General features: G+C 38.2%; 1 protein-coding gene across 2 annotated transcripts in view; it reads right to left on the bottom strand.

Annotated features, from left to right (window-relative positions):
* Positions 1-25,706, bottom strand: part of ST6GALNAC3 (ST6 N-acetylgalactosaminide alpha-2,6-sialyltransferase 3) — a 496,586-nt gene that overhangs the window by 179,252 nt on the left and 291,628 nt on the right. For both annotated transcript variants that reach the window (XM_045835305.1, XM_045835306.1), the window contains exon 3: positions 18,902-19,311. In XM_045835305.1, coding sequence (XP_045691261.1) covers positions 18,902-19,311 — 410 coding nt within the window. The remainder of the gene's footprint in view (positions 1-18,901; positions 19,312-25,706) is intronic.

The raw sequence follows: 25,706 nt of genomic DNA on the forward strand, positions 1-25,706 counted from the left end.
CTAGCTACATATTTCAGCCAGAAATTTTTCAGTGTATAAAACAAAACATTCTAAAAGAAAGCCAGCTTCTTATCCTATGCCATGTCGTATTTCATTGGCAGGTCTCTCCACACAGAGGAGAATTCAGTGTGAAAGAGATTTGTGAGGAAAAAATGATTGATAGAGAATTTTGTGTGTGTGTGCGCGCGTGCGTGCGTGTGTGTGTGTGTGTGTGTGTGTGTGTGTATGTGTGTGTGTGAGAGAGAGAGGCTGGAGAAGAGAATGTTTAATGGATTTGCCTCTTTGAAATGAAGAGCTACACAAAATCAGGTGGATTTGTCTTGTATTTTAGTTTTTTACCAAATGCAATTTATTTTATTTGGATCTTCTGATTAAAGAATCAAAAATAGTCAAATTTTAATGTTGGAGTTCTTCATCCATTTTAGAGTAGAGGAAATAAAGCCTTGAGACTGTAGGAGGTGACTTATCCAAGCTTTCTAGTTAGTGACAAAACTGGACGAGCATACTCGGTGCTCACCTGCTTTTGTTTCTGGGGTGTGCCAAGTGGCATCAGCTACTGTGGACACAGCACCTGGTCTTTCTGCAGCAAGGTATGTTAAAGCCCTTCTACAATGGGAGACTGAGACAGCTGCCTTCAGCAGGAGAGGGGCTGCTGGGGCTGAGCGCCTGATCCCTGAGTGTCTGTTCTCTCCCATAAACTCTCAGCTAAGAGGAGACTTCCCCAAAAAGGTCTTTGAATTTAGGGTGGAGGGGATTGTGCTTAATTCTGCCAAGAGGTTTTATAGGGTTCCTATAAGAAAGAGTCTCAGAAAACATTACTTCTAAGTATGAAATCAGCTCCAGGCAGATTCCAGTAGTTGCAAGATGGCTTTTGAGAATTGTGTCCAAGTGCTTGCAAAATTGACATTCTCATCAGCAAATATTTGTTGGAGACCTAATATATATAGAGTACTCTGCTCAGAGAGATGAAAGACAGCCTTGAGGTGCTTCCAATCTTGCCGATCTTGTTGGCCAGCCAGAACGATATATAAAGAATAAGAAACAGCCAAAGCAGCCTGTACAAAGTGCAAGATACAGGGCAGGAAAAGAAATGCCTGAGGAATTCATGGGAATGAGAGGTAAACAGGGCTGTTGGAGACAGCTGCACGAGAGGGTTGGCTCTCGAGCCGTGTCTTAACAAATTTATATGACAGAAACACAAAAGGAAGAGCATTTTAGATGAGAAATCAGGGTCAGCAAAGATGCAAAGTGTTTGATGGTTGACACTATGGGAATGAATGAGTCCTCCCCGAGAAGGAAGGTTTCATTTATGTTTAAAATATAATGAGAACAGAAGAAAAATAAGGACCAGTGTCAGCCATTCCAGCTTTGGAATTACAGTAGAGACTGACCAAGACTGCCTCCTTCTACCTGGATTTCCTTGAATAGTCTCTGCTTCCTGATGCCTCCTCATGACCCAAAACTGATGACTGTAGGTAAGGGTCTGGCAGGAATCCCATCAACCATCATTCTGAAAGCAACACCCGAACAGCTGGAATCCCTGGCGGCTTGCCAATGCCTTCCAGAGCTCAAATGTCTCAAAACTCCATTTCGGGGACATTTGATTACATATCGAGGGTCGCTATGCTATTTTCAATATGACACATACCATGGCTTTTTTTTTAAGAAAGGAGAAGTAAGTTTAAATGATTACCTAAGTTATTAAAATTGAGGGGAGGAAAAGAGACACTAATTGTTCTCTTGATATTACAATACAGATGTGAAATAATTCATAACTGATATTTATCAATGCTCACCACATGCCAGGCCCTAACTATGAGGTTTATAAATATTATTTAGATTTATTATAACAAAAGTACAGAAGGCAAATATTATTATTTCAAACCTACTTTACACATGGGAACACTGAGGCTTCAAGAGTTCTTGAACTTGGTCGGACCCACACAGGTAGGATGTGGAGAAGTCATGTGTTATAACCTATGGCAAAGAACCAACATCTACTCCCATCTGTCATTAAAGTCTAAGTCTCGATGAACCTCCTCTAACTTGAAATTTTACTATAACTAGTGTACAGTTATAGACAAAACATAAATGAGTCACCCCCCCCATACCAGTTGGTGAAAGGGAAGGGCTAATGGGTATTTTAACTATGCCAATGAAATAGCCCAGGAATCCTCTTAATGAAGCTACTCTTGGTAAGAACATGCATTTCCAGTTCATTTAACAAAAAGACATAAAGTTACGATTTCTGACAGGACTGATGGTTACATTTCAAAACTCATAATAGAGATGAACCTCAGCTTCACTAATGTCCCCATATACACTGTTTCGAGCACAATATAGTCTGTTTACAAGAAGTGCAGAAATGTTGTTAAATTTAATTAGATGTAATTGTCACACTTTCATTAGCTATTAACATTATGTAAAGATAAACTAATGCATAATGAGTTCTTCCATTGTCACATAATTGTAATTTTAATGATTACATTATGACCAGTATAATACAGTGCATATTTTCAATTTTCCCATTAGTGAGTAATTATTTATAAGGTTTTCTATTACAATCTGTCCATAGAGACCAAGTTATTAATATCTTCATTTTCCTATAATGATGACCACAGTGCTGAAATCAATATGACAGCCACAGGGAGAGTTGCAAAGTAACATGGAGAGAACAGCAAAACTACAACCATGAAGCCAGCTCCTGCAACACATGCCTGAGGACATTTCAAGATGGAGAAAAACAATGTATCGATATTCTCATAAATTCTAGTCTTTAAGGTTTTTTCAAGTATATTTTCCCTCTTATTTGTGCCCTTTAGTTTCTAACTCTTTCCTAAAACAGTGTCCATGGAATAAAATATTCAATAGCCTAACCTTTGAAAAATGTCTTAAATAGTTTTCACCATTCAGAGAATTAAATTAACATCCCACAAAGCCATTTCTGAGAAAGTTTTTGAATCGCTCAATCTCAGGGCTCTACATCAGGAAGTACAATACGGATGAACTGTGGGATTCATCCCCAAAGATGATGGAGAGTGGGGCACGTTTACGAGAACACGGGCAAAGAGAGAGGGGACCGGACAGTGAGTTGGGCACTGAAAACTAGTACAATGACAATACTAATCACATCTATCAGTTTTTGCTTTTAACCACTACCTCTAAAAACTCACCGATCCCCTCATTATTCTTTTTTGTGGAGACTGAGACTATTTAGTGGACCTGGAGAGATGTCCAAGAGTATGCACGCAGATGTAGAAATATAGCCTGTGAAACACCTGCCCCAGGTTCTGCTCCCAGAGACTCTGACTCCACAGAGCTAATCGGCCGTGTTTTTATCAAGCCCCTTCATAAGATTCTGAAACAGATGGTCATGGAGTACATTTCAAACACACGGCAGCTGGAGCTCAGTTCAGTGGTGGGGAAGCCTCCTGGACCAGTAAACATGGCAGTAGCCTAGGATTCTTAAGACCCTGTAGTTGAAGCTTCACTGTAATAAGAGGTGTGAACTCAATCAAGTCTCTGCATCTACGCCAGTCTTAGGTTTCCTCACTCAGGAGCTGTGTCTTGGCCTCATTTCAGAATTTCCTGCACAGAGAAACCGTGGACTTGGCAACAGAGATTCTTGAGCTATATACAGAATTTCAAAAGTCAGGTAGGAATAATTTATTTATCAAATACCCAAAAGTCTGCTTGTCACACCCAGTTTTAGTTTTTTTTTGGCTGGAACCATAACCTCTGGTTATCAGAATTTCTGATGGCAGTTATATTTGTCTCAGATTTACAGAGATGGAAAAATAAATGCTTACTACTTAAATGTAGGGTTTTTTTGTTTGTTTTGTAGATCACATCTTTCATTTTTGTTTTTTTTTTGTATTTTTTAAAGGAAAATGTTTTACTCTAATGACAAATAATAAATTTCACAGGTACTATTTATTGACTTTTTCTAGCTCTTGGGAAATTTCATCAGTACTAATTCCCTAAAAATTTTTAAAAATTGAGATAGAATTCACGTATCATGAAACTCATCATTTCTGCCAGTTTTTGTTGCTTTTTAATATGAACCATTCATTGGATTTTCGTATATTCACAAGAGAGTGCAGTCATCACTACTATCTCATTCCAGAACATTTTATTACTTCCAACTCCCCTGCACCCACCAGCTCTTGCCAGATAATAATGCACTTTCTGCCTCTATAGGTCTCCTTACATGTGACCTTGTGCTTAGCTTCTTTCACTTAACATAACATTTTCAAAGAAGAACATATATCTTTTCACACAAACTCTTATTTTCTGAAAATAATGAATGATTTTCTGAAAGGGGTCTATCAGAGTTACCTTATTAGATGCTTGTCCAGGCATGCAGATAACCTCTCTACTACAGTGAAGCTCACTATCGCAGAGTCTTGTTAATGACGGGGGAGGTGTGTTTGGACAGAAAAAAGACTGTGACCATTTTTCTAGAGTAAAAATAACTTATTGAGGAATACCTGAATTAAAGCCCATTGCCGTTATACATATTTAATGTGTATAATTTACCTTGGGTATAGCCCTATAAAACTATTGCCATAGTCAATATAATGAACATTTTCATTGACCCCCCCCACCCAGTGATTTTCATCCTGCCTGTTTATCATTCACTCCTTCTGTTCTTGTGCCTCCCCTGTCCCAATCCTCAGGCAGCCACAGATCTAATCCACTTTATCTCACTAGAGATTAGCTTACATTTTCTCTAATATTATGTACAATACATAGGACATATTCTTTTTTGGTCTGACTTCTTTCACTCAACAAAATTATTGTAAGACTCATCCTACTACTCATTAACACTACTGTTGAACGTAACAGTAGCGCGTTTCTTTTTATTGGTGAGTAGCATTCCATTGTATGGATATATCCCAATTTGTTTATCCATTCATTTGTTTTTATTTTTAATTTAAATTATATTTCATGCAGTAGTCCCAATTTCCCCCTTTGTCTCCCTCCACCCAGACGTGCCCAGCCCTCAGGCAATTCCCATGTTGTGGCCCAGGTCCAGGAGCCCACAGGGGTAAAATTGCCCAAAGAAATGCTGTTATGAAAAACACTGGGACACAATGGAATGAGATTTCTAAGGTCTGTTCCAACCCTAAGAGTTTTTTTTTACCAGCGTTGCTTCTTAAATTGAGACACTAACAGTTCCAAACAGTCTCAGGTCACACACTCTGAACAGTGAGCCTCCTCTATGTGCCAGGTGCTATTCAAGGGGCAGAGACACAACACTGATTGAAATGCTCTCACGTAGCTCATGGGGTAAAACAGAAGAGAGAAAATACATAATATATCAGGCCTTGGTAAGTGACATAAAGGACAAGAGTTTGGTAAGCAGATGGGGTTGGGGGCAGGCGGAGGGTGTTGTCAAGGGAGGGTTCTCTGATAAGGCAACATGTGAATCCTGACCTAAAGAAATGAGGGAGGAAAATCACATATATATCTGGGGGGATTCAGTCATATTGAATTATGGAGTACATGCTTTTCAAATAGAAAGGCAATTCTTCTATATTAGCATGTCTTACTTAAGCTAACATGCATGTATTTATGAGCTCATGTCCAGAGCAGATTCCCAGTTGTAGAAAAGCACACGTCATGAGTTCTTCACGGCTTATGGAGAACAAAGGCGAAATCTCCAGTTCTTGGATCATCAGACAGTGAGGTAAAACCTGGACTTGGGCACAATACCTATTTTTGCTGCTTCAGGAACACACTTTGGTTTGTCGCACACCCTAGTGGTCAACATATTTTTAGTTCACTGCAGGATTTTTTTTTTTTTTTGTCTTGGCAGGGTTTCCTAGCTGCTTTCATTTCCTACCTACTGACAGCCTGATGAACATGATTTATAAATATTAAAAATAGAGTGGTGAGACCAATGCAAAGAACCTGCCAACACATGCCAGAACCTCTCATGAGTTCCCAATAAAACTAGAGAATATGCTTCAAATATCAGTGGATCCCCTCTGTCTAGGAGATTATCTGACACCTGGTTAGCACCCAGGCAACACGCTTAAAGAATGAATGCAATGTTTGGGGAAAAAATTGAATAATGCCACACATTCATGCTGCCTATCTCAAACCGAAATAAAAGCTCAGCTTAAATGGAATAGCTTGGCATGGGTGTATGTCGATGAGGGTGTGTGGGTGTATGTTAGTAAACAGGATGTTTTCTATACTTTATGAGAAAGCATGGCAGCTGCTTGCTAGGCTCCTAACAGAGGAAGCTGCTAGTTTTACATCTTTAAAATCTCTTATTTGCATAGATCTTATATAGGAAGGCAGACGTTAGAAATGGGAATAGTATGTGATCACCAAATCTCACTTGTGCTGGAAAGTTCTGCCTGTGGTTTGTCATTTTTGGAAATGTGGATGTGCTGACAACAAAATTAACTTCTCAGAAGAACTGAGAATTGCCTACTCTCATCATCCTTCTCAGTATAATTTGCATGACTTAACGAAATTAGACTGTTATTTTCATTGGGATGATCTGCAAAATCATAAAATGATGTATATTTTGGGAATACCTAATTAAGTCTCGTTAGTTCCACTGAGGGTTCAGCTACTAACATAAGCATTGCAAATATCATGGAGGTGTTCACATCTAGTTTTAGTAACCACAAAGAGATACTCCAAGGACTTGAAAGAAAAATTTCTTTAGAAGTCAGGTGATAATGAGAATTCAAATCAAAGGGGGATCCTATGGAATAAAATGAGATATATACTGATTTGCTAAAACTTGCCTTGAAGCAAATAGCAAGAAATACTTTTATAACTGAAGCCAATATTAAAAATCAAAACAGCAGAATTAAAGACATAGACACACAAAGTCCATCCCTATTCACAGTTTCTATCACAAACATTAACTAATATTGATCAAGCAGTTTGTCACAAAATTGCTGTGACATCCAATCAGCATCTGAAATGATTTCCTAGACAATTGCCAGCACTGTGTGTCACACTTGCAAATGATGGGCTGCTCTCATTGAGTGCCATCTGCTTGCTATAACAAGTCTTCATCTTAATTATGAAATTCTTCTTATTATTTAATATTTATTAACTACCCACAATGTGCTTGGCAGCAAAAACTACAGAAATATGCTCTCTGCCCACCAAGAATTCACCTGCTGAGGACAAAAGAATGAATCAGTCATGCAGTCATTTCCATTTTAACATATTTGATGTAACTTTTTCCAGAAGACAGAGTTGCCGAAAGCTCGCTCTTTAGAAGGTTCATCTCTCCTAGTGAAGGTGGAGTGGTGAGCTAGCAGAGGAGTTGTGAATGAAGTACGGACACAGAGGAGACAAAGAGCACGTTAATTATGATTATCACAAAGCATAAGTGAAGTTTGCTCCATTGATGGAAAAAACATTAATGCACATGTAAGGAAACCCAACTGTACTTTTTATGATGAGCAGATGAACACTATATAACATCCTAGAAATATAGAGTGTATCATGGAAAGGTCACTTTGAGAAAACAACTATTCTTTGTTTTGCATTTATCTTCAAAGCTTCTGGGCCTTCATGATAATATATACAACTAGGCTGTAGGCTACTCATTTAATCACAAGAATATTAATATCTTAATTAATAAAGATTTCATGGTCAAGGTCTTCTACCAGGAAGAAGACTTAAGACAGAGTGACAACCTCTCCCAGAAGCTTCTCATTTGCTTACAATCCAATCAACAACAATTTTGACATATTTGACAGGGCATCGTTGGGGAAGATAAACCATCTACTCCCACCAGGAGCCTGTCACCTGTTTGCTTGCAATACTGCCTTCACATGAGTTATCTAGCCCTAACTTCAATTATCCTTTTAGCAAAAATTATAAATGTTTTAAAATATGATTTTTTCCTCCAAGACTTAAATATCTTAAATATGCTACTTTCTTACAGACCAGGTCCCCACTTCACATGGGAAAACTTTCACCAGCACCTTGCCAGCGTCTCACTGTTTCCAGTTTTGCTTTGTTTTGTTTTGTTTTTTTTACACTTTTCATTACATTTATGCTTCCCTCATTTTGCTTTCTTTACAAGGAAAATATATAATGAATGCAATGAATGAAGAAGAATGTGATGACTTTGGTCAGAATGTTACTTTTTGTCCTAAAGTTTTACTGTTCTCACAAGTCAGTAACACCAATTGTCCCAGTGACCCATTTGGAACATGGTTAAGTCAGAGAATGACATATTATCCAGTATCTTTATTTTATGCACATAATTCCTAGATAATCACCTCACCCAGATAATTCAGGCAAAGGAGAAAGTACGTATTAGTGGAGGTAATGCTTTTATGAAGCAATTGTCACACAGTGCCAATATGAACTTCCAGTGAATATAACTCGAAAGAAATACATGACAGAGGGATAATGACTCGCTCATATATTGTCAGGATAATAAATACCTAATGAGCAATATTGCAAAGCAAATAGTAGGTTGAACATACACCCAAATGTTGATTCTTGACTCAAAATCAGAGAACAGAATGATTTGTCTCTCTGTCTAGAATGATAAAGCATCACTTCCTCATAAGCTAATGAGCAACACCATCTGGCATGAGTATGAAGGAGCAAGATCTTAAGAAAATGGAGAATAAAATGACAGAGCCGCAGTAGGATTTTTGCAGGAGGTTAAAAATTCCTCACCATTAAAAAATAATCATAATAAAAATAATTTTAGATGTTCACATAACACTACAGTAATAATACAAAGATTATAGAATTAAATGTTTTCAAAAGAATTAAATATGGTGCCTGACATGTTCAAATCTTTCTCTACTAGAGCGGTTCTTGAAATGTGTTCTCAGGAGCAGCAACAGCAGCATTACCTGGGGGTCCGTTAGCAATGCACACCCTATGTTTTTGCCCCAAAACCACCAACTCGGAACCTCTCAGGTTGCACCCAGCAACTTGTGGTGTAACCAGCCCTTAAGGTGACTCTGATATAGGCTTTTATTTGGAAACAATTGCTCTACCAAACCAAATAAAAATCAGAGATTTTTACTGTTTATGCTGGATACAAAATAAATTAGCCAATTTGGACAATTCTGTTTAATTAAGCTAAACAATAAAAATCATGCAGGCCACTTTGTTTAGTGACAAGATGATCTCTCTGATTATGAGGGAGAGCTGTCATCCTAGTATATTTTTTATAGAACATCGGCAGAACAAATTGCCTTAAACTCTTACCTTCACTGCATGGTTTCTGAACATATGTATTTTCTTCTTTTTCAACTACTTTGGTGGACTCACTGAGACAAGTTTTGCAAGTTTGCCTGAATCTTTTATTTAATTGTTTCTCCATCTCTTGGTCATTCATTCAGAAAATATTAAATATCTACTACATGCCATACACTACATATATATCAGTGACAAAAACAAACAATGATCCCACCCTTAAGGAACTCATATCCTACTGGGGAAATAGACAAAAACAATACATGATTAGATAGGAGAGTACATTATAAAGTGAGAAGGTAAACAGTGCTAGGGGGGAAAAGAATAGTAGCACCAGGTAAAGAGAACTGGAAATGCTGGTTATGGGAAGTGGGGATTTCACTATTAAGCAGTATCATGGTAGACCCCATTGCATCGGCGGCAAATGAGCAAAGGCTGGAAGGAGATGATGGAGAGGATCATGTGGTATATGGGAAGGAAATGCTCTCTCTCAGCAGAGAGCTGAAGTGAAGGGCTGAAGGAGGGAGCATGCCTGGTGTGCCCAAGATACAACTACGTGTCTGTGTGGCTGGAGCAGAGTGAGCACAAAGGCAGTTTAATAAATGAAGGTTCGAGAGCAAACAAGAGGTCAGATCACTCTGGAAGACTTTGTAAGTCATTGTGAAAACTTGTGCTTTTTTTACTCTAAGGGAAACCGGACTATCTCAGGGTTTTGAGTAGAAGAGTGACATGATCTGAATTATGTCAAAATATTTTCATTAATTGCCTCTAAGTCTATGTACAAATTCATCAACTGTTTCTGCAGCGGGTTAGAAGACATTGCTACCATTTTTTTCTTTGTGTTCATCATGAAGTTATTTAGAAGTATTTTCACTAAGGCAAGTTATTTCATTTGTTAACAAAGAGGAAATTGTTTTCTTGAAGACAATTAGAAGATAGTGTTGGATAACAATCAGTTCTCTGTTACTTGGGCCTTGTTTTCTGTCTTCTATGGTGGTTTCTGTATTTGCTTCCTGAGGCCAAAAGTATAACCTTGGGTTGGGGTGCTTAGATTTGTTTTGTCACCAGGCAACTGACAGCTAACAGAATTGTGAGTGAAATCTTGGAAGCTGATTTGCCACTGAAGTGAAACTCAAATGGAAACCTGTATTTGAGGAATGGCTCTGTCAGCGACTTATTAAAGCCCAGTGCCCAGTCCACAAAATCTCTACAGAAGGTAATAGATTCGCCAACCTTTTGGTAACACAGAACAAGGCGTAGTCTCTCTGAGTAGAACTGTGGAAACTTTTCTATCAAAATCCAGTCCTAGAACTTGCTTTGTTTGGTATTGCTGTGACCCCAGGACTGAAGAAAACTGTTTTTGAAATTCACAGGTGGCAAAGGGACTTGTAGGCTTAAAAAAATTATCAGATATTATTTCTCTAACTCATTTACTCATTTATACATCCATCCATCAAACATTTACTAAATACCTATTAGAGTCAGACATTCTATTAGGTTCTGGGGAAACAAATAAGAGCTGGTATTCCCTCAAAGAGTCCATGGACTCTCTGGAGACACATAAATGGCATAATGCATGGCAGAGAGCAATGATTTCTATTTTTAAAAAGTCCAAACACTATGGATTTTCAGAGAAGGAAATATAAAGTTAGAATTAGAAATATTGTAAAAGGCTTCATGGAAAAGGTAACATTTGATTTGGTTACCAAGGTGCATGTGCGTGCACGGTGCTGGGAGGAAGTGCAGTTTACACAGGGGAACCAGTTTCTGCAAAGGCATGGAGGCAGGGCTGCATTCATAGCTTCCCAGGCAACTGGCAAAGAATGCCTAAACTAGTTCAGCAGTAGTGGTGAAAAAAGAAAGAGAAAAGAAAATGGGGTATTGCTGCGGCCATTTCAAGAAAACCTGATCTATCTGTGGGACAGTTGGCTGAAAGAAGTAGGGTGTAAACGACGCATTTGGTATTTGGTTGGCAAACCATACTGTGTTAGGTCTGGGGATAAAATGAATATGGGCATAGCTCCTGTCCTTGAGAAGTGTGCTGCCAATGAGAGAAGTGGACAAATAAACACGGTAAGGTCAGATAAATAAGTCCCTTGTTGACTTCTGGGCCACATGCTTAACTGGCCAGAAACAGGGCATAGTGACAAAATTAGGATACAACTATAAGGCTGTATTGGAAATAGCTATTCTTATGAATTTCTCTGGTTCAAGGGACAGGAAACTGCTGCCTTGTCCCTTCCTTTAAAGCAACCTAAAATAGTGCAAGTCAAAGCAATCTAAAGTAGCACAATTCTAGTCATCTGTAGCTTAAATAAAATTTGCTGGTCCTGGGAACTTGTTCAAAATACAAATTCTTGGGCTCCACCCCAAATCACCTGAATCAGCAGGTGGGAACTGTAGGCACATTCAAGTTTGAAAAGTACTGAGGTATAAAAAGAAAGGCACAATACAGGATGAAAAGTCTCAAAACAGCAAACTCAAGAATCAAGGCACATGCCCTGGTTGGTGTGACTCAGTGGATTGGGTGTCACCCCACGAAGCAAAAGGATGCCATCTGGATTCCCGGTTGGGGCACATGCCTGGGTTGCAAGCCCAGTCCTTGATCAGGGGAAGAGGCAACTGATTGATGTTTCTCTCTCACATAATGATCTTTCTCTGCTTCTTTTTCTATAAGCAAACAAACAAACAAACAAACAAACAAACAAATAAAATCTTAAAAGAAAAGAATCAAGTCATGCAAGAATCAAGGAAAAAGGAAAGAGACTGTCCCTGGCTCATATTTTTTTAAGGACAAGTGTATAATTATTCCGAATTTTCTTAATTTTGACATAAACTTGGAGACAGAGATGGTCACTTTTTAAAAAATTGAAGGAGAAAAAATACCCAAATTATAGAAAGAAATAAGTTGACTGAAGAGATTTATCACATGACTTCAAACAAACAGGAAAAGAAAAAAGAAAAAAAAGCCTTTAAAGCCTTTCTTAACTTTAAAAGTATGAACATATTCTAATGAGGCTTCTAATTTCAGGCCCACTCATCTTTGAGTTTTACATCCTTTGCAGTGTTCATAAGCCTCAACATCGAGGGGATGTTCCACACAAGGGTCTGTCCATTGGGACTTTCTTTCTATACAGTGTAACCTGGCTGCATGTCTAGTGCTGTGCCAGGTCACATTCCCAGGCCCAGGAGAACATTGTTTCCCTCAGTAGATGGCTTGTTCCAGCCCGATTCCTACAACCAGGATCTGCACAGCCTTCCCTTTGAAAATATGGTCACCAAATCGTAGATGCTTCTCTTGTTTTAACCCCAAACTAAGCCGTCTTGTGAGAGATACCGTAGTTTCAGCCTGTGTGCATGTGTGTGCATATGTGCACTTTTAAACACATGACAGGTTAGTATGGATACCTTGATGAATGACAAACCCCTTTGCCACCTTGTCATGATTAAAACAGATCCTTTCCCCCTTTTGTACTGAATTTTTAATTTCCAGTACATGTGTGTTATAGAGGAGATCTAATAATGTAGGTGACTGAATGCCATGGTGAATGATGGGAAAGGGGAAGTCCCCCGTTTCCCAATGCTTGTTAGTGTGGAAACACAGCCCCAGATACCTTATTACACTTTTTGACTTAGAAGTCCTACGGGCCTGCCTGTGACTGCTGCGTGAACTTCCTGTTCCTCCCAAATACATCAGCCGGGTGGGAACACTAATTCATTTTCACAGAGAGGTATGTCAACACTGCTCTCAAAGTAGTGCTGAGATGTATTTCCAAAGGCTGCCTTCCAAAGGAAAGAAAAGGGAAACAAATACTGTTTTTAATAGTGTCCTGTCTGTCTTTCAATCCAAGAAATTTTGTTCTTTGCCTATTTCCTCCTGGTCCAGGCATTCCTGGTGTTAGTACCTGTTTATTCTGAGTCAGAAGTAATGTCTAAGTTTTTGGAGTCCAGGTACAGCGATAGTACTTCTTCGCGTGAACCAGGCAGGTTTCTGTGTCTTGTGGCTGACCTGGGCTAGCACAGTTTTTTGTTCCTGTTTTGCCTCTCCCGCTTGCTGCACCGCTTTTGTGGAGGCAGCTTGCCTGCCATGTGCCCTGACAGAGGGTACTCAGAGAGTGCCCAAATTTTCAGGAGAAAGGCACAAAACCTCTTCCCACTAAAAATTAGAAAGTACTAAATGTGTGCAAACGTAAGGTATGTGAACCAATTTAATCCCTAAAGTCAATCACATAGTGGCACAAAAACCTTTCAAACTATCCAAGCTGAGATAGCGAAACCTAGGCTGCACTTAAAACCCACGCCAGATGACAAAACTGTCTCCCACAGAAGGCAGTGAGAAATGACACATCACTGATTTCTTTTTCTCTCCTTAAAATTGAGTGGGAATGGATGAAGCATTCAGGCAAAGATTAGCCATGCAGCCATCTCGATATTTACCCATTGCTTTCCTACATTTTGACAGTGCTTTCTGAAAGTGACTTTTGTGTATCTTTTTCCCTCAATGGTCCTTAAAATTAACTCTCTGCCTTCTCATGTCTGTACCTGAAGCCATAACATCTTGAAACACTGATGAATGTGCTGCTAACTTTCATTAATTTCATCCATCCCTGAAGGTGCAGCCACACTGGTGCCAGCTAATTAAGACGCATTTAGGGCAGCTCAGAGCCCTTTATCAGCCCTGTATTAGCTTTGCACTTTTAATGGGGACTATATCTTTCTCAATTATTATTTGATTAAAGAATGTGCATGCATTTGCCAGTGTACTTCTAAAGTGGGATGCAAGCTGCAACTGCCTACCTGCCCACAGGTAAGCAGAATCTCTCACATTGGCTCTGTGTTGCTGCTCCAGGAGAGTTCACACTTGTGCCAGGCCTAGAATCATATTCTTCAAGTGTTGAGTGTGGAATCAGGTATCGCTGGCAGCCCTACGACACCTCTAGGGTATGTCAGTCTTAAAGTGTATGAATGCAAATGTGTAAATGTCAGCAAAGTAATATTATCTATGCATACCAATCAAAGAGGAAAAAGAGATCCATCCTGGCCCAGATTATTTTGAATATAAAACTTTTAATTCCGAAGCTTTCTGGTTTGTTGAAGGTTGTTGTCTCCCCACAAAATGTTTGCTAATTGAAAATGTAAAAGTGTCCACTGCTCAAAGGACCTGGAATTCCAAAGGAAGCTGGGCCCCAGAAGCTGAAGAAGGGAAAGGCAAACAGCCTTCCCTTTCCCCCGCCCCCAGCCTTTCCAACAAGGTCACCCTTTCTAATTAAGAAGACAAATAATTTTAGTCAGTAACTGATAAGAAAGCAAATTAAATTTCATTTGGTTTGAAAAGTATTCCAATATGCTTAAGAGTTGGTTTAAAGTCACTTTAAGAAATTTAACAGTGTACATAATTCTTGTACTACTTCATGTTTTCTCAATGAGAAATCCCTTAAAACAAAATAAAAACAACTACCACCATAAGTGAGGGAGAGGCTTATTATTTTTTTTTAGAAAGTATTTGGCAATTTGGAGTTCTCTGAGAAACTCCATTTAATCATTTACCTATAATGAATCACTTTAACTACTAAGGACACAATTTTTAAAAATTCTAAAACTTATGCATCATAATGGTGACATAACCTCTCCATTAAAGACTCAATGAAAAAATGAACCCTTGCTAAAAATTTCCCATAAGTCCAGGAAAATAAAAATAGCTTATAACTATTTTGTCAATTTAATGTTAAATTAAATGGACACCCCTATTTCCTGACTTCCTTGTTCCTGTAATGATGTATACCAGGTACTCTCATGTACTTAGGAAAAAATATTTATGACTGTTGTTAGGATATAACCAACACACAATTGCACAAATGGACCCACATGAATGTCTGCCATTAAAATGTCTTTGTTGCCCTGGGTGGTGTGGCTCAGTGGATTGAGTGTTGGACTGTGAACCAAAGGGTCGCTGGTTCAATTCCCAGTTAGGACACATGCCTGGGTTGCAGGCCGGGTCCCCAGCGTGGTGTGCAAGAGAGGCAACCACACATTGATGTTTCTCTCTCTCTTTCTCCCTGCCTCCTCCTCTCTCTGAAAATAAAATCTTTAAAAAAATGAAGCTTTAAGAAAATGTTTTCTTTGGTGCAAAATAATCTGAAAGTGCTTACAGTCATCACATTGCTGATTGTGCTGTTATTCTCATTCCAAGACTGTTGTATGTGTGTTGTGGGATAAGGCAGATGAGTGATTTACACTGGTGTCTTGAGGACCTATGCTTGTCAACATGTCAGAAAAAATAAACAGCTGTACAATTCATTGGGTAAAATAAAAACTTGGCAGCTCTGGATTTGAATTGGAAGTTTCAGTTTAACCTGAGAGTGATTTTATCTTTAAATAATATACACAGAATATGTTGCTTATACATTAGCTCTGCCCAATGAAATGACCAAGAAACAAAGAGCAGACTAGTATCAAAAAGCACCCATAGCACCAAGATTATGCACTCTCTTAAACACTAGAAGGAGAAGTCTGCATCCAGGTTTGTATCATGATTTGTACAAGCAGAGCATGAAATATTCTATAATACCAGGAAGCAAAGAAGCTGTTCAAGACTACGAAAGACATTTCAAAAGGACTCAAAAGCCAGTTTGAAGAGGTTCCCACAGCCCAAAATACATTAATTTGAATAAAATATAATTTTAGTGAATTGAAATATGTCAAATATGTTTAGGTATATAAGTAAAATGTAAATATTAATAATAATAAACTTACTGGTCAGTTTTAAGTGATGCTAGGGAACCAATGTCTTAAAGTTGATAAATAAAAAAGACATACTATCTCATTGTAACCAAATGATTAATGAAGGCATGTTTTTCTTTATAAAGTATATCAGCAAATAAATGAAAAAGAAATGATGACATATCACCATTTTGCAACCCCCTATGAATTAATTACTGGACCTAGACATGATCATTAATGACAGCTTACATTAAAAGAGAAAACTAGGCAGTATTTCTCCTGATAGAAGTATCACCCAATGGTCCAACGGTCTTGGAGGGAAAAAAACCCTGAACCTAGTAATAAAGCCTCAATATAAAAACATCAACATAAAAGGAATATCATGGGGTACAATCAGCAAAATCTAGATTGAAGAAAGCTCTATAGAATAAGTGATTATATATTTTTTTAAATAATAGAGTGAGAGAGAGGGTGAGAGGCTCTAGATTAAGAGAAATATTGGTGACATATCAGTTATTTGCAATCTACAGACTTTATGCTAGTCCTGACTCAAATTAACTGTTACAAATATTAATGAGACTATTAGAGAAACTTGAAAACAAACTAAATATATAATGTTATTAAGGAAGTATTGCTGATTCTTATGGAGCCCAAGGTGTTGTGATAAGTGCTGAAATATTTATAAATGAAATACTAGAATGTTTGGCATTTTCTTCATGATAATCTTTAGAGAGGGAAAAAGTGGGTACTGGTATAGATGAGACAAGGTTGGCTAATGAGTAGTAGTTATTCAGCCTGAGCAGTGGGTATACAGAGGTTCATTAGACCATTAGTTTCTCTAGTTTATGAGTTTGACATTTCCTTTCATAAAAGGTTAAAAAATATTCTTGTTCAAAATTTGGCCATTTATTGTCTAAGGATTTCTTCCTATAAGAAATCCTATAAGGATTTCTATAGGATTTCTTCCTATAAGAAATCCTTAGACAATAAAATCTGCACAACTAAAGTTAGGCTACAGATTTAAATCATAATGGCGAGAGGAACTGTTGAGGTCATTTTGATCAATCTTTGTAAACCAGATTTTACCAAAACTATGTATTCTGCTCATTTCTAAAACACTAGCATAGTTATCTTCTTCAGTTTGGTTGTAGTACTTAGGGAAGCAACCAAAACAGAACTAGACTCAATGAAGGAAACAGCAAAGAAGCATCAGAAATTTTTGGCTTTTTATCCTCTATATTTATTTTGGTAACTCTACCAATTGACCAATACCTGCAAATCAGTTTTACAAGGTGAGCTTTTTCCCACTATACAAATAGTTCTCACCACAGGCAGATGTGTCTCCCAAAGCTATACTCTCCCAGTTCTTGTATGATCCACACACCTCAGACAGTGCTGTCTTACTGAGAGCTCACAGCAAAAGCCAATTCGATATAAACACATAGAAACCAATGACATGCTAAGTTCTTCTCTAATACCCCAAAGAGGTTCTAGGACTTCCAGTTATAACTGAGGGATACCCAAGTGCTAATTGTGCCTAATGAGAAAAACAAACATACCTAATTAATTGCATTGCTCAGGGCTAGTGAAAGACCAAACATTTCCAAAGCCCCTTGAGAATGGTCATATTCATGCAGAATGGTGCTACACGTGAGATTACTTCTTTAAAGCACATGCCTTCTCCTTTTATCTCTACCACCGGTCTCTGCGGACAGCTTACACTACACTGATTCAAATCTAACCACTGGGATTCTCCTTGTTAATGCTAACAGTAAAAGGGGATAGTGTTATGGTTATATTTGTCTTGCATTTCATTAGAAGCTGTGCATTTTGGAACTCAGAAGTAGAAAACACTAAATTAAACCTACATTGTCAAGAGGAGATAAGATCTTAAAATAATTATCAGCATTAAAATTGTACCTGGAGACATTAGAAACTGCCCCCTACAAGCACATAGACCAAGAGTTAAAAGTTTACATTTTATAGCATTGAAGGGCAAAAGGTATATGTTTTGAGGAATCAAAATGTTAATATTGGAATTATAGTCAAAGCTTAATTTATCTATGGTATTACATGAGGTAGCAAAATTCACCACTCATTTAAAACTTCAGCAATTACTTTCAATATTGTCCTTCAACAGTTCTTTATTAGAACTAGGTATATAAACTCAGAGTCGTTGACTTATAATTCCACTTCTCTCCCATATACTCATTACCTGTCTAAAGAGAAAGGAAAAATGACGGCCACAGAGTTCTGTGGGAGATGAGAGGAAGAGGAGTCAGAGAGAGGAGACAGAAGAGGTAAGGAGCGGGAGAAAAACGGAGCGAACTGGCCTCAAGAAAAGGAATTGTGCAGGGTGGTTGATGGAATGCTTCAGGAAAATGGACGCAATGAAAAATGCAAATAGATTTTTTAATAATTGCATAAATAGTACCTCCACTTCTCTTCAAGAATCTGCAGTTAATGATTTTAAGTAATGCATACTTTCAATGTGATTAACATGTTAGATACCAAGTTATGGTGCTCACGATCACAGGGTCTAAATGCATGCATGAAGCTAGACAATCTTACTAGAAAATCCATAGACTGTTTGTTTTGTGGTCTCAGGTACATTTTTGCCATCACTTGCAAAGGAGTTTAGGTCCTATAGTTCCTTAACATTTCTGTTTTGAACTTTTGGCTAAAACTCAATTAAGTCAATAGCAAATTGAGCTAAATAAGAACAAAGATAAAGATATCCCAGGAAAGAATCCAGTGTTTTTTTGAGACTTAATCCAATCAAAATGGAGAGAACAGAAGATAGTGTAGGTGGAATTAATGGGACCTAGTTACTGGCTCATCGAGTCATCCTAATAGTCAGAAATACAAAGCAATCAGTTTGAAAAATGATTCTGTTCATTTGATAGCTGACAAAAGGACTCAGCAAAGACCTAGCATAAAGGACAATAAGGCTGCTTCTCAGAGGACTCACCTGTCTTTCCCGGTTTCCTTCTTGAAAACTCCATCGCAGTAACTCATGCGCTTCTCGGTGGTGACATAAATTTGGGCGCTTGGATAGATGTCAACAGTCTTTTTCAACATGTTGTAAACGATGCCATTGCCATCCTTCCTCATATTGCGGAAAGGGCCCCAAATAACATAAATAGTAGTGTTTGCCTCCTTGAAAAAATAATCTGGGTTTTTTAGCAAAAGAGGAACGCTGGTATGGGACACAACTCGGATCATCGTCATGCGCCCAACATCTTCTTCATAGCCCTTGGTCGGGGCATTGTTCATTCTCCAAATGCAGGAGGACTGATCTATCTCATTCCCCACCTTCTGGCCGACCATCTGGCCTGAGTTTGACACTATGGCACAAAGGTCACAGTCCAGTTGTAAAGGCTGAAAAACAGAAAGAGACAAGATCGGAGGGGAAACATAAATTAGTAAGGTCCACCTATTCAAACAAGTTTCTCTGGGAAAACAGAAAATTCAAATGTTGTGTATGAGTAGTGAGTGCTGGAAGGTCTCTGAAATGTATTAACCAGCCCCAAAGTGACTGTCACAGGTTATCAAGCCAGGTGCATGCTTTCACTTTAAAAAGTGAGTACAGATGATTAAACAATTTTAATTTCTATCTCCTGTGTTGGTTTAAAGTTAAATGGAAAAATTGCCATTTGTTTTCCACTCTAAAAGATGAGTTTTCATTAAAACCATAATTTCAAATGAAATAAGGAAATAGGAAAAGATTTGATCTCTTTAATAAGGATGATGACTAAAAAGAAAGTAAAAGGAATATATCCAGGCATCAATTCTATATTTTACTTATATGCATGAATGGTTACATAGCAGTTGATGAAAACATGAAAAATTCAGCAAACCAGAACTACCTAAGACAAGACTCAGGCTAGCAAAAATACTACAGAGAAACCCTTAAAAACTTTTTTGTACCCCCAAGCTGCCTGTCCTTTGTGTTTGTTTATTCCAGATGGATAAGGAAAGGCTTCTTTTATGAACTCAGACAAAGCCTGTGCAGTGATAGTTTCCAAAGCTACTCTAACCACCCACCTCCCTTTTTTTAACCAATGCGATCACAAACACTCAGAGGTTAAGCACCAGCTATTAGGACTTGCAGACAGATTTAAACTGCAGTGGTAGATTCAAATCTAGATCTTCTTACTCTGAACCCACTGCCTTTCCCATTACTCTTTGATTCTTTCCTCCAAAGCTAAGTCCCTTTTGCTGATTCCCTCCCATGTGACGAAAAGGCGCCCTATTTTTTAAAGCAGTAATGAAAGAGCAATGTGCTTTGTTGATACACATGTTGCTCATATACCTTCTGTGAGATTCCATATTTTGTTTCCGACATTTGCTCCTGGACTTTCACTGTGCCTATTGGTCAGTGGCTCCTCTCACACTCAGACATAATTGTTAATTATGTCTGTGCACTAGACAGTAAAGTCTGTAAGAGTTGAGTCAATCTTTGTCTTCATTTCAACAAAACTCTCCAGAAGTCCCTGGAATACTATAGGAGCTCAAAACATCGTAGTTAAATTAGGTAATGAAAGCAATTAAGTTAAAATAATTTATCAGGACTCTGAACATTGAATTTAATATTAGGAAAGAAAGGGACTTTTCCAATTCATCTAGGGTTGTTAATTTAGATAAAAAGAGAAAATCAGTCTAGAAGAAATACACAAACAGACCAACAGGTCCGATCTCCACGGGTAAACTGATAGGCAAACTGCCTCAGAAAAGTCACCAGGATAATTATCACACAACTGTAACAGATCATCTTTCCTATCAACAGTTGGGATTTGACAAAGTTATTGAGCATCTACTATGTGCCAGAAACTGCTCTAGGGGTTGGGGACTCCACTGTGAAAAGCTTAAACAAATATCCCTTTCCTCATAGAGTTTACATCCTGCTAGGGGGAGACAGGCAATAAGCAAATCCACATGGTACCTGTTAGATGGCAATGGTGCTAAGTAGAGAATATTAAAGCAAGAAAGGGGGTTAGAGTGTGTTTGTGCATGTGTATGTTGGTAGAGTGATCAGTAAAGGCCTCAGAGGGAAAACGGTATTTGAGGAAAGACCTGAATGAAGAGGACTGGCTACTAGATATTTTGGGGGAAAAGGTATTCCTGCAAAGCGAAAGCTGAAGTCACTGCCAACTTCCCAAGGTAAGGGAGGAACAATCAAGAGAGCACTGTAGTCTGGTGGAGCACACAGGAGAGCAAGGGTACCGAGGCCAGAAAGATGACAGGGGAGACGTCACATAGGATCTTCAACTGAGGAGCCATCAGAGGCCTCTGAGGAAAGGGGTGACTGATCTAAGTTACATTTTACCAACTTTGGCTGCTGTGTGGAAAACTGACACAAAAGGCAAGGACAGAACACGACAGAGCAGGCTACTGTCACAATTGAGGCAAGATAAGACAGTGGCTTGGAACAAGTTGGGTAACAGGGAGGTAGCAAAAAGAGGTCACATTCTGGAAATATTCTGAAAGTACAGCCTACTGGGTTGACCAGTAGATGGCACATAGGATGTGAGAGAAAGATTATTAAAGACAACTTCTGATTTTTAGCCTAAGCAACTGGAAGACTGGAGCTGTCTTTAACCCGGAAAACAAAGGCTTCGGGAGGAGCAGGGCCGGGGAGGAAGAGGAACTCACTCTCAGACCCGTTAGATTTGAGCTGCCTGCAGAACAAAAAAATGAATAAAAGAATGAAAAATCTTCATATTTCTACCACTCAACAGTTGCTACAATATTTTGTTGTATTTTCCTCCTCTTACATATATTTTAGAAAGGTCAAGAAATACCATTTATACAATTTGGCAACTTTGGTTTTGCATTTGATTTCACACCTTAAGCTTTTCCATGTCAATAAATAGTTCTTAGAGATATTTTTAATGCCTACTCAATATTTCATTAAATGGGCTTACCATCAATGTACCTGTTGCCTACTGTTAGGCATTTAGTTACTATTGGATTTTTTCTATTATAAAAAAACTGCTTTGATGAACATATTTGTGCTTCCCATTTTATTTTGAATGCTAACAGTCATAAATTAATTTAGTTTTACTTCTTGGATTTAGTTTTCATTGTACACCTATAAAATATGATAGAGAAAAGCTTCTATTTGAGATGTCAGAATTAGGAATTTCAAAAGAACTGGACTTGTAGAGCCCACAATGGTCCACTTATGAGGTAGGTTAAAACTGCTGTCAAGGGGACTATCCATCACCCCTGCTACAGTAAGATTTCTGAACTAAGGGGGGTATCATGTAGTTCAGGCACAGATTAGAATAGGTCCACTCAAGGTAGGCAAGTATATTAGAACACTTGAAAATGGGGTTTAAAGGTTGGTGCTATAGTGAAAACCTTATTAATGACCAAATGGAAGCAGAAGAAGGTGTCTCTTGGCATCGAGCATTGATCTAAGACCCTTCCTCAAGCATCTAGAAGCCTACAATCTTTTGGGTGATAAGAAGTACACAATATTCTTTCTGCTAGGTGATTTGCAGTAGGTCCCGACATCCATTACACTTAGCTGAGTCCTCCAAACTCACCCAGAATCATGCAAATCATGCCTGATTTAAATTGTGTGTGTCATATGGCATGCTCAAACTCATCACCAAGATGCATATGGTGTGGGTAAGTTATGTTCAATTTATTGTTCCAAGAAGTTGCTTCACTGTATAATGAAAGCATTTGGGGGTGGGGGTATGGACTACACAAAGTTTTTAAAAATTAAAAAGGGAAAAGGAAGATATAAAGAAAATGCCTTTGATGTGTTCTAATCGGCAAAATGCAGCAATTTGCATTGGATTTCCCAGCCATGAGAAAAAATTAGCTGGCTCTACTGTAATAACAAGACTTAATTTAGCTAATAAGAATCAGCATACTGGTTTCACTTGACAGTTGTAACCCCTAAAAGTGATCAATTAAGACATCACAATCTGTTGCATGACAACATATTGGGATGCCGCAGCTGTGCAGATTATGGGGTCACCAGCTGACTAACAACTTGAGGGCAAACAATGGGAACAGCAGCCTTTTATTTAAGTAACAAATATGTAATTGGGCAGAGTGCTACGAATGCAATGCCTTTGAGGGGTAGATGATAATTTTTAAATTGCTCCTTTCTCTCATACTATTCACTTGGCTGTACTGTCACCATGGCCAGAATCTTAGGGGACTTTCACATGTCCCTACTGCTTGGTCACAGGCCTGCCTAGCTGCCTGACTTCCTGAATGAGATACCAGGAGATGTGGCTGCATATGGGGACCGCTCTATTTACCACTTCATTGCAGGAACCATCCTTACAGTATGAGAGGACTGCAGGGCTAGATGAGGGAAACATTCTTCATCCTAATTGAAGCTTCAGGTAACACAAAGAGCTTGCTTGCTAAGGCCCAAGGGAGTCATTTATATGTTTGCAGGCACCTTCAAACTACAGTAAGCTATGATAAAAAGAAAGAAATATCTAGTCACAAATGGACGGTTTGACCCAAGAGCTGCTCTTCCTGGTTATTTCAGCTCCTTTTATTGGCTTTATCCCTGCATCTTGTGATCTCAACTTTCTTTGTTAAAATGCACTGCTGTTTCTTGGACTCATTTATATTATTTGATTTGGGGTCCTGGCTTGAAAATTTATTCCATATGCTTCCACTTGCTCGGTTCTACCTCAGTAAGCAGTTTCTTTCTACAACGAGGCCCTGGATTTTCCCAGACCTTTAGAGAGATTTATCTGGTTCTACTTTATCAAGTCCTGTCTTTATTTTAAATTCCCCCTTTTCATTGACTTGTCCCTACTTCTGTATGTTTTTTCCCATTACAAACAAACTTGACCTCTTCATCTGTTTTTCTCTTGTACACTCAAGACATCATCAAACCAACTGCTTTGGAGGGGCTTGGGCTATGTCTATGAACTGAGATCTCTGCAAATATACAACCAAGCCTGTCTGAGCAACTGTGTCCCTGCTAAAGAAAACCCACAAATGTCACACACTTCTTTTATTTGAAGTCTAAAATATTGATTTTTTAATGGTAACATCACTATATTTGATTTGGGTATTTTCTCTCTGTGTAAAAGGATACTAACTCTGACTGCATACCTGGTTATAGACACTCAGTTTGGGGAAAGTTAAGAATTTGATGACATCTATTAAACAACCAAGTAGTTTTTACTTAGTGCCTGTTCTGTGCAAAGCACTGTGATGGTAAAATCATTTTAGAAGTCCAATCAGTGGGAGCTTTAACCTCAGTATGTGATCAACTAGATTCTTTCATATACTGTGCTATTTTAAAGGCTGAAGAGACTGTCTTGAAAATCAAGTTTTTTCTCTGCTAAAATGAACCTTCCTGTCTGGGGCCCACGGAGAGCATGGGGAGGGCTGAAGGAAAGAAGCAGTGTGAGTGAGACGTATGAGTATAGTGTATTATATTTATTGATAAAAACCTGAATGAACACATATTATGGGCCAGTCATCTTACCTAGCACTTTATTACATTATTCCACACAATTCTCATAATAAAGTCTTCAAAAGTTAGTTTGTTTTTATCTCCCATTGTAGAGTTGAGGAAATAGCGATGAATATGGTGTCCAATGGATACTAGATATTTTTTGTGTTCGGTAGAGGAGCCTGTATCTTTGATGCAATGTGTTCACATCACTGTGAAGTAGGTGATATTAAAATATTCATTATCATTTTGCACTACTCCTAGTACACATATAAGCAAACACCTGCAATCTCACCCAGTACTGTATTAAAATTATTTGCATTATAAATTAATGCTTCTAAACATGCTGGTGGCCAAGAATTTCACCAAAATAAGAAAACTTTTTAAGTTGAAAGCCTCCTCAGGAAAGTTAGGCTTTGCATGTGAGTGGGCTTCACCTGTCCTTTCTGGCAATGGTGTCACCATGGTATGAGAAATTATGTGTACATTCTTTTCTTAATATTTTCAGTTTGTAATATGGCTGAAATTTCTGTCTAAGATAAACTAATCATGGCCAGTTTTACGAACTTTAAAATTGTCCTTCACATGCTACTCAATTTGCTTTTCAAAAATATTTTACAACAGCAGTGAATTGTGTTTCTTTCTAAAGCATTAAATGGTTATAGTCCATGTCTAGAAAAAAAAAACATGTCAGATGATGTTTTAATAAGCTGATCTCCATTGCAAAAGGGATACCTCCTCCCGGCATTAAAAATTCCTTGAGGTAGATTCACTTTAGAAACCCACGATGGCTGTTTTTGAGTCCTTGGGAATCAAAGCTCAAGACAGCCATGTCGTTCTGTAACTCATGAACTGTTCTCCCCTCCGTACTGATGAAAACACCAGCATTGGCTGGCCGGGATACTATGCTCATACTACAGGTCATTCTTACTTTCATTTATTATAAGCAGGAGTATTTGGCACAAAATGAGTATTTGCAAAAATGTTGAAGAATGTGAGCACAGGAGAATCAAGAAAATCCTGTATTCTTTGATATAGTGGGGGTAAGTATGAAGAAGATGTGTCTATTCTCATTGCTTTTTAATAGTTCATGGCATTTTCATAGTCAGCTTTACTTTTCTGTGTTTAAGTATTATGTGTATAGACCCTAAAAACAATTTATCATGACATGCCCAATTGATTCTTGCCTATTTTTTTTATAAAAAGAAAAAGTGACCTTAACTAACAGATCAATTACTCTGATTTTTGTTGAGTATAGTCACTTTTCTTTTCAAATTAGTAAACATATAGTTAAAGAACTCTTCTGTTTCTCTGTTCTAAATTTACA

The sequence above is a fragment of the Phyllostomus hastatus genome, unplaced genomic scaffold, assembly GCF_019186645.2.
Source record: "Phyllostomus hastatus isolate PE091 unplaced genomic scaffold, TTU_PhHast_1.1 phas_contig_209, whole genome shotgun sequence".
NCBI lineage: Eukaryota > Metazoa > Chordata > Mammalia > Chiroptera > Phyllostomidae > Phyllostomus > Phyllostomus hastatus.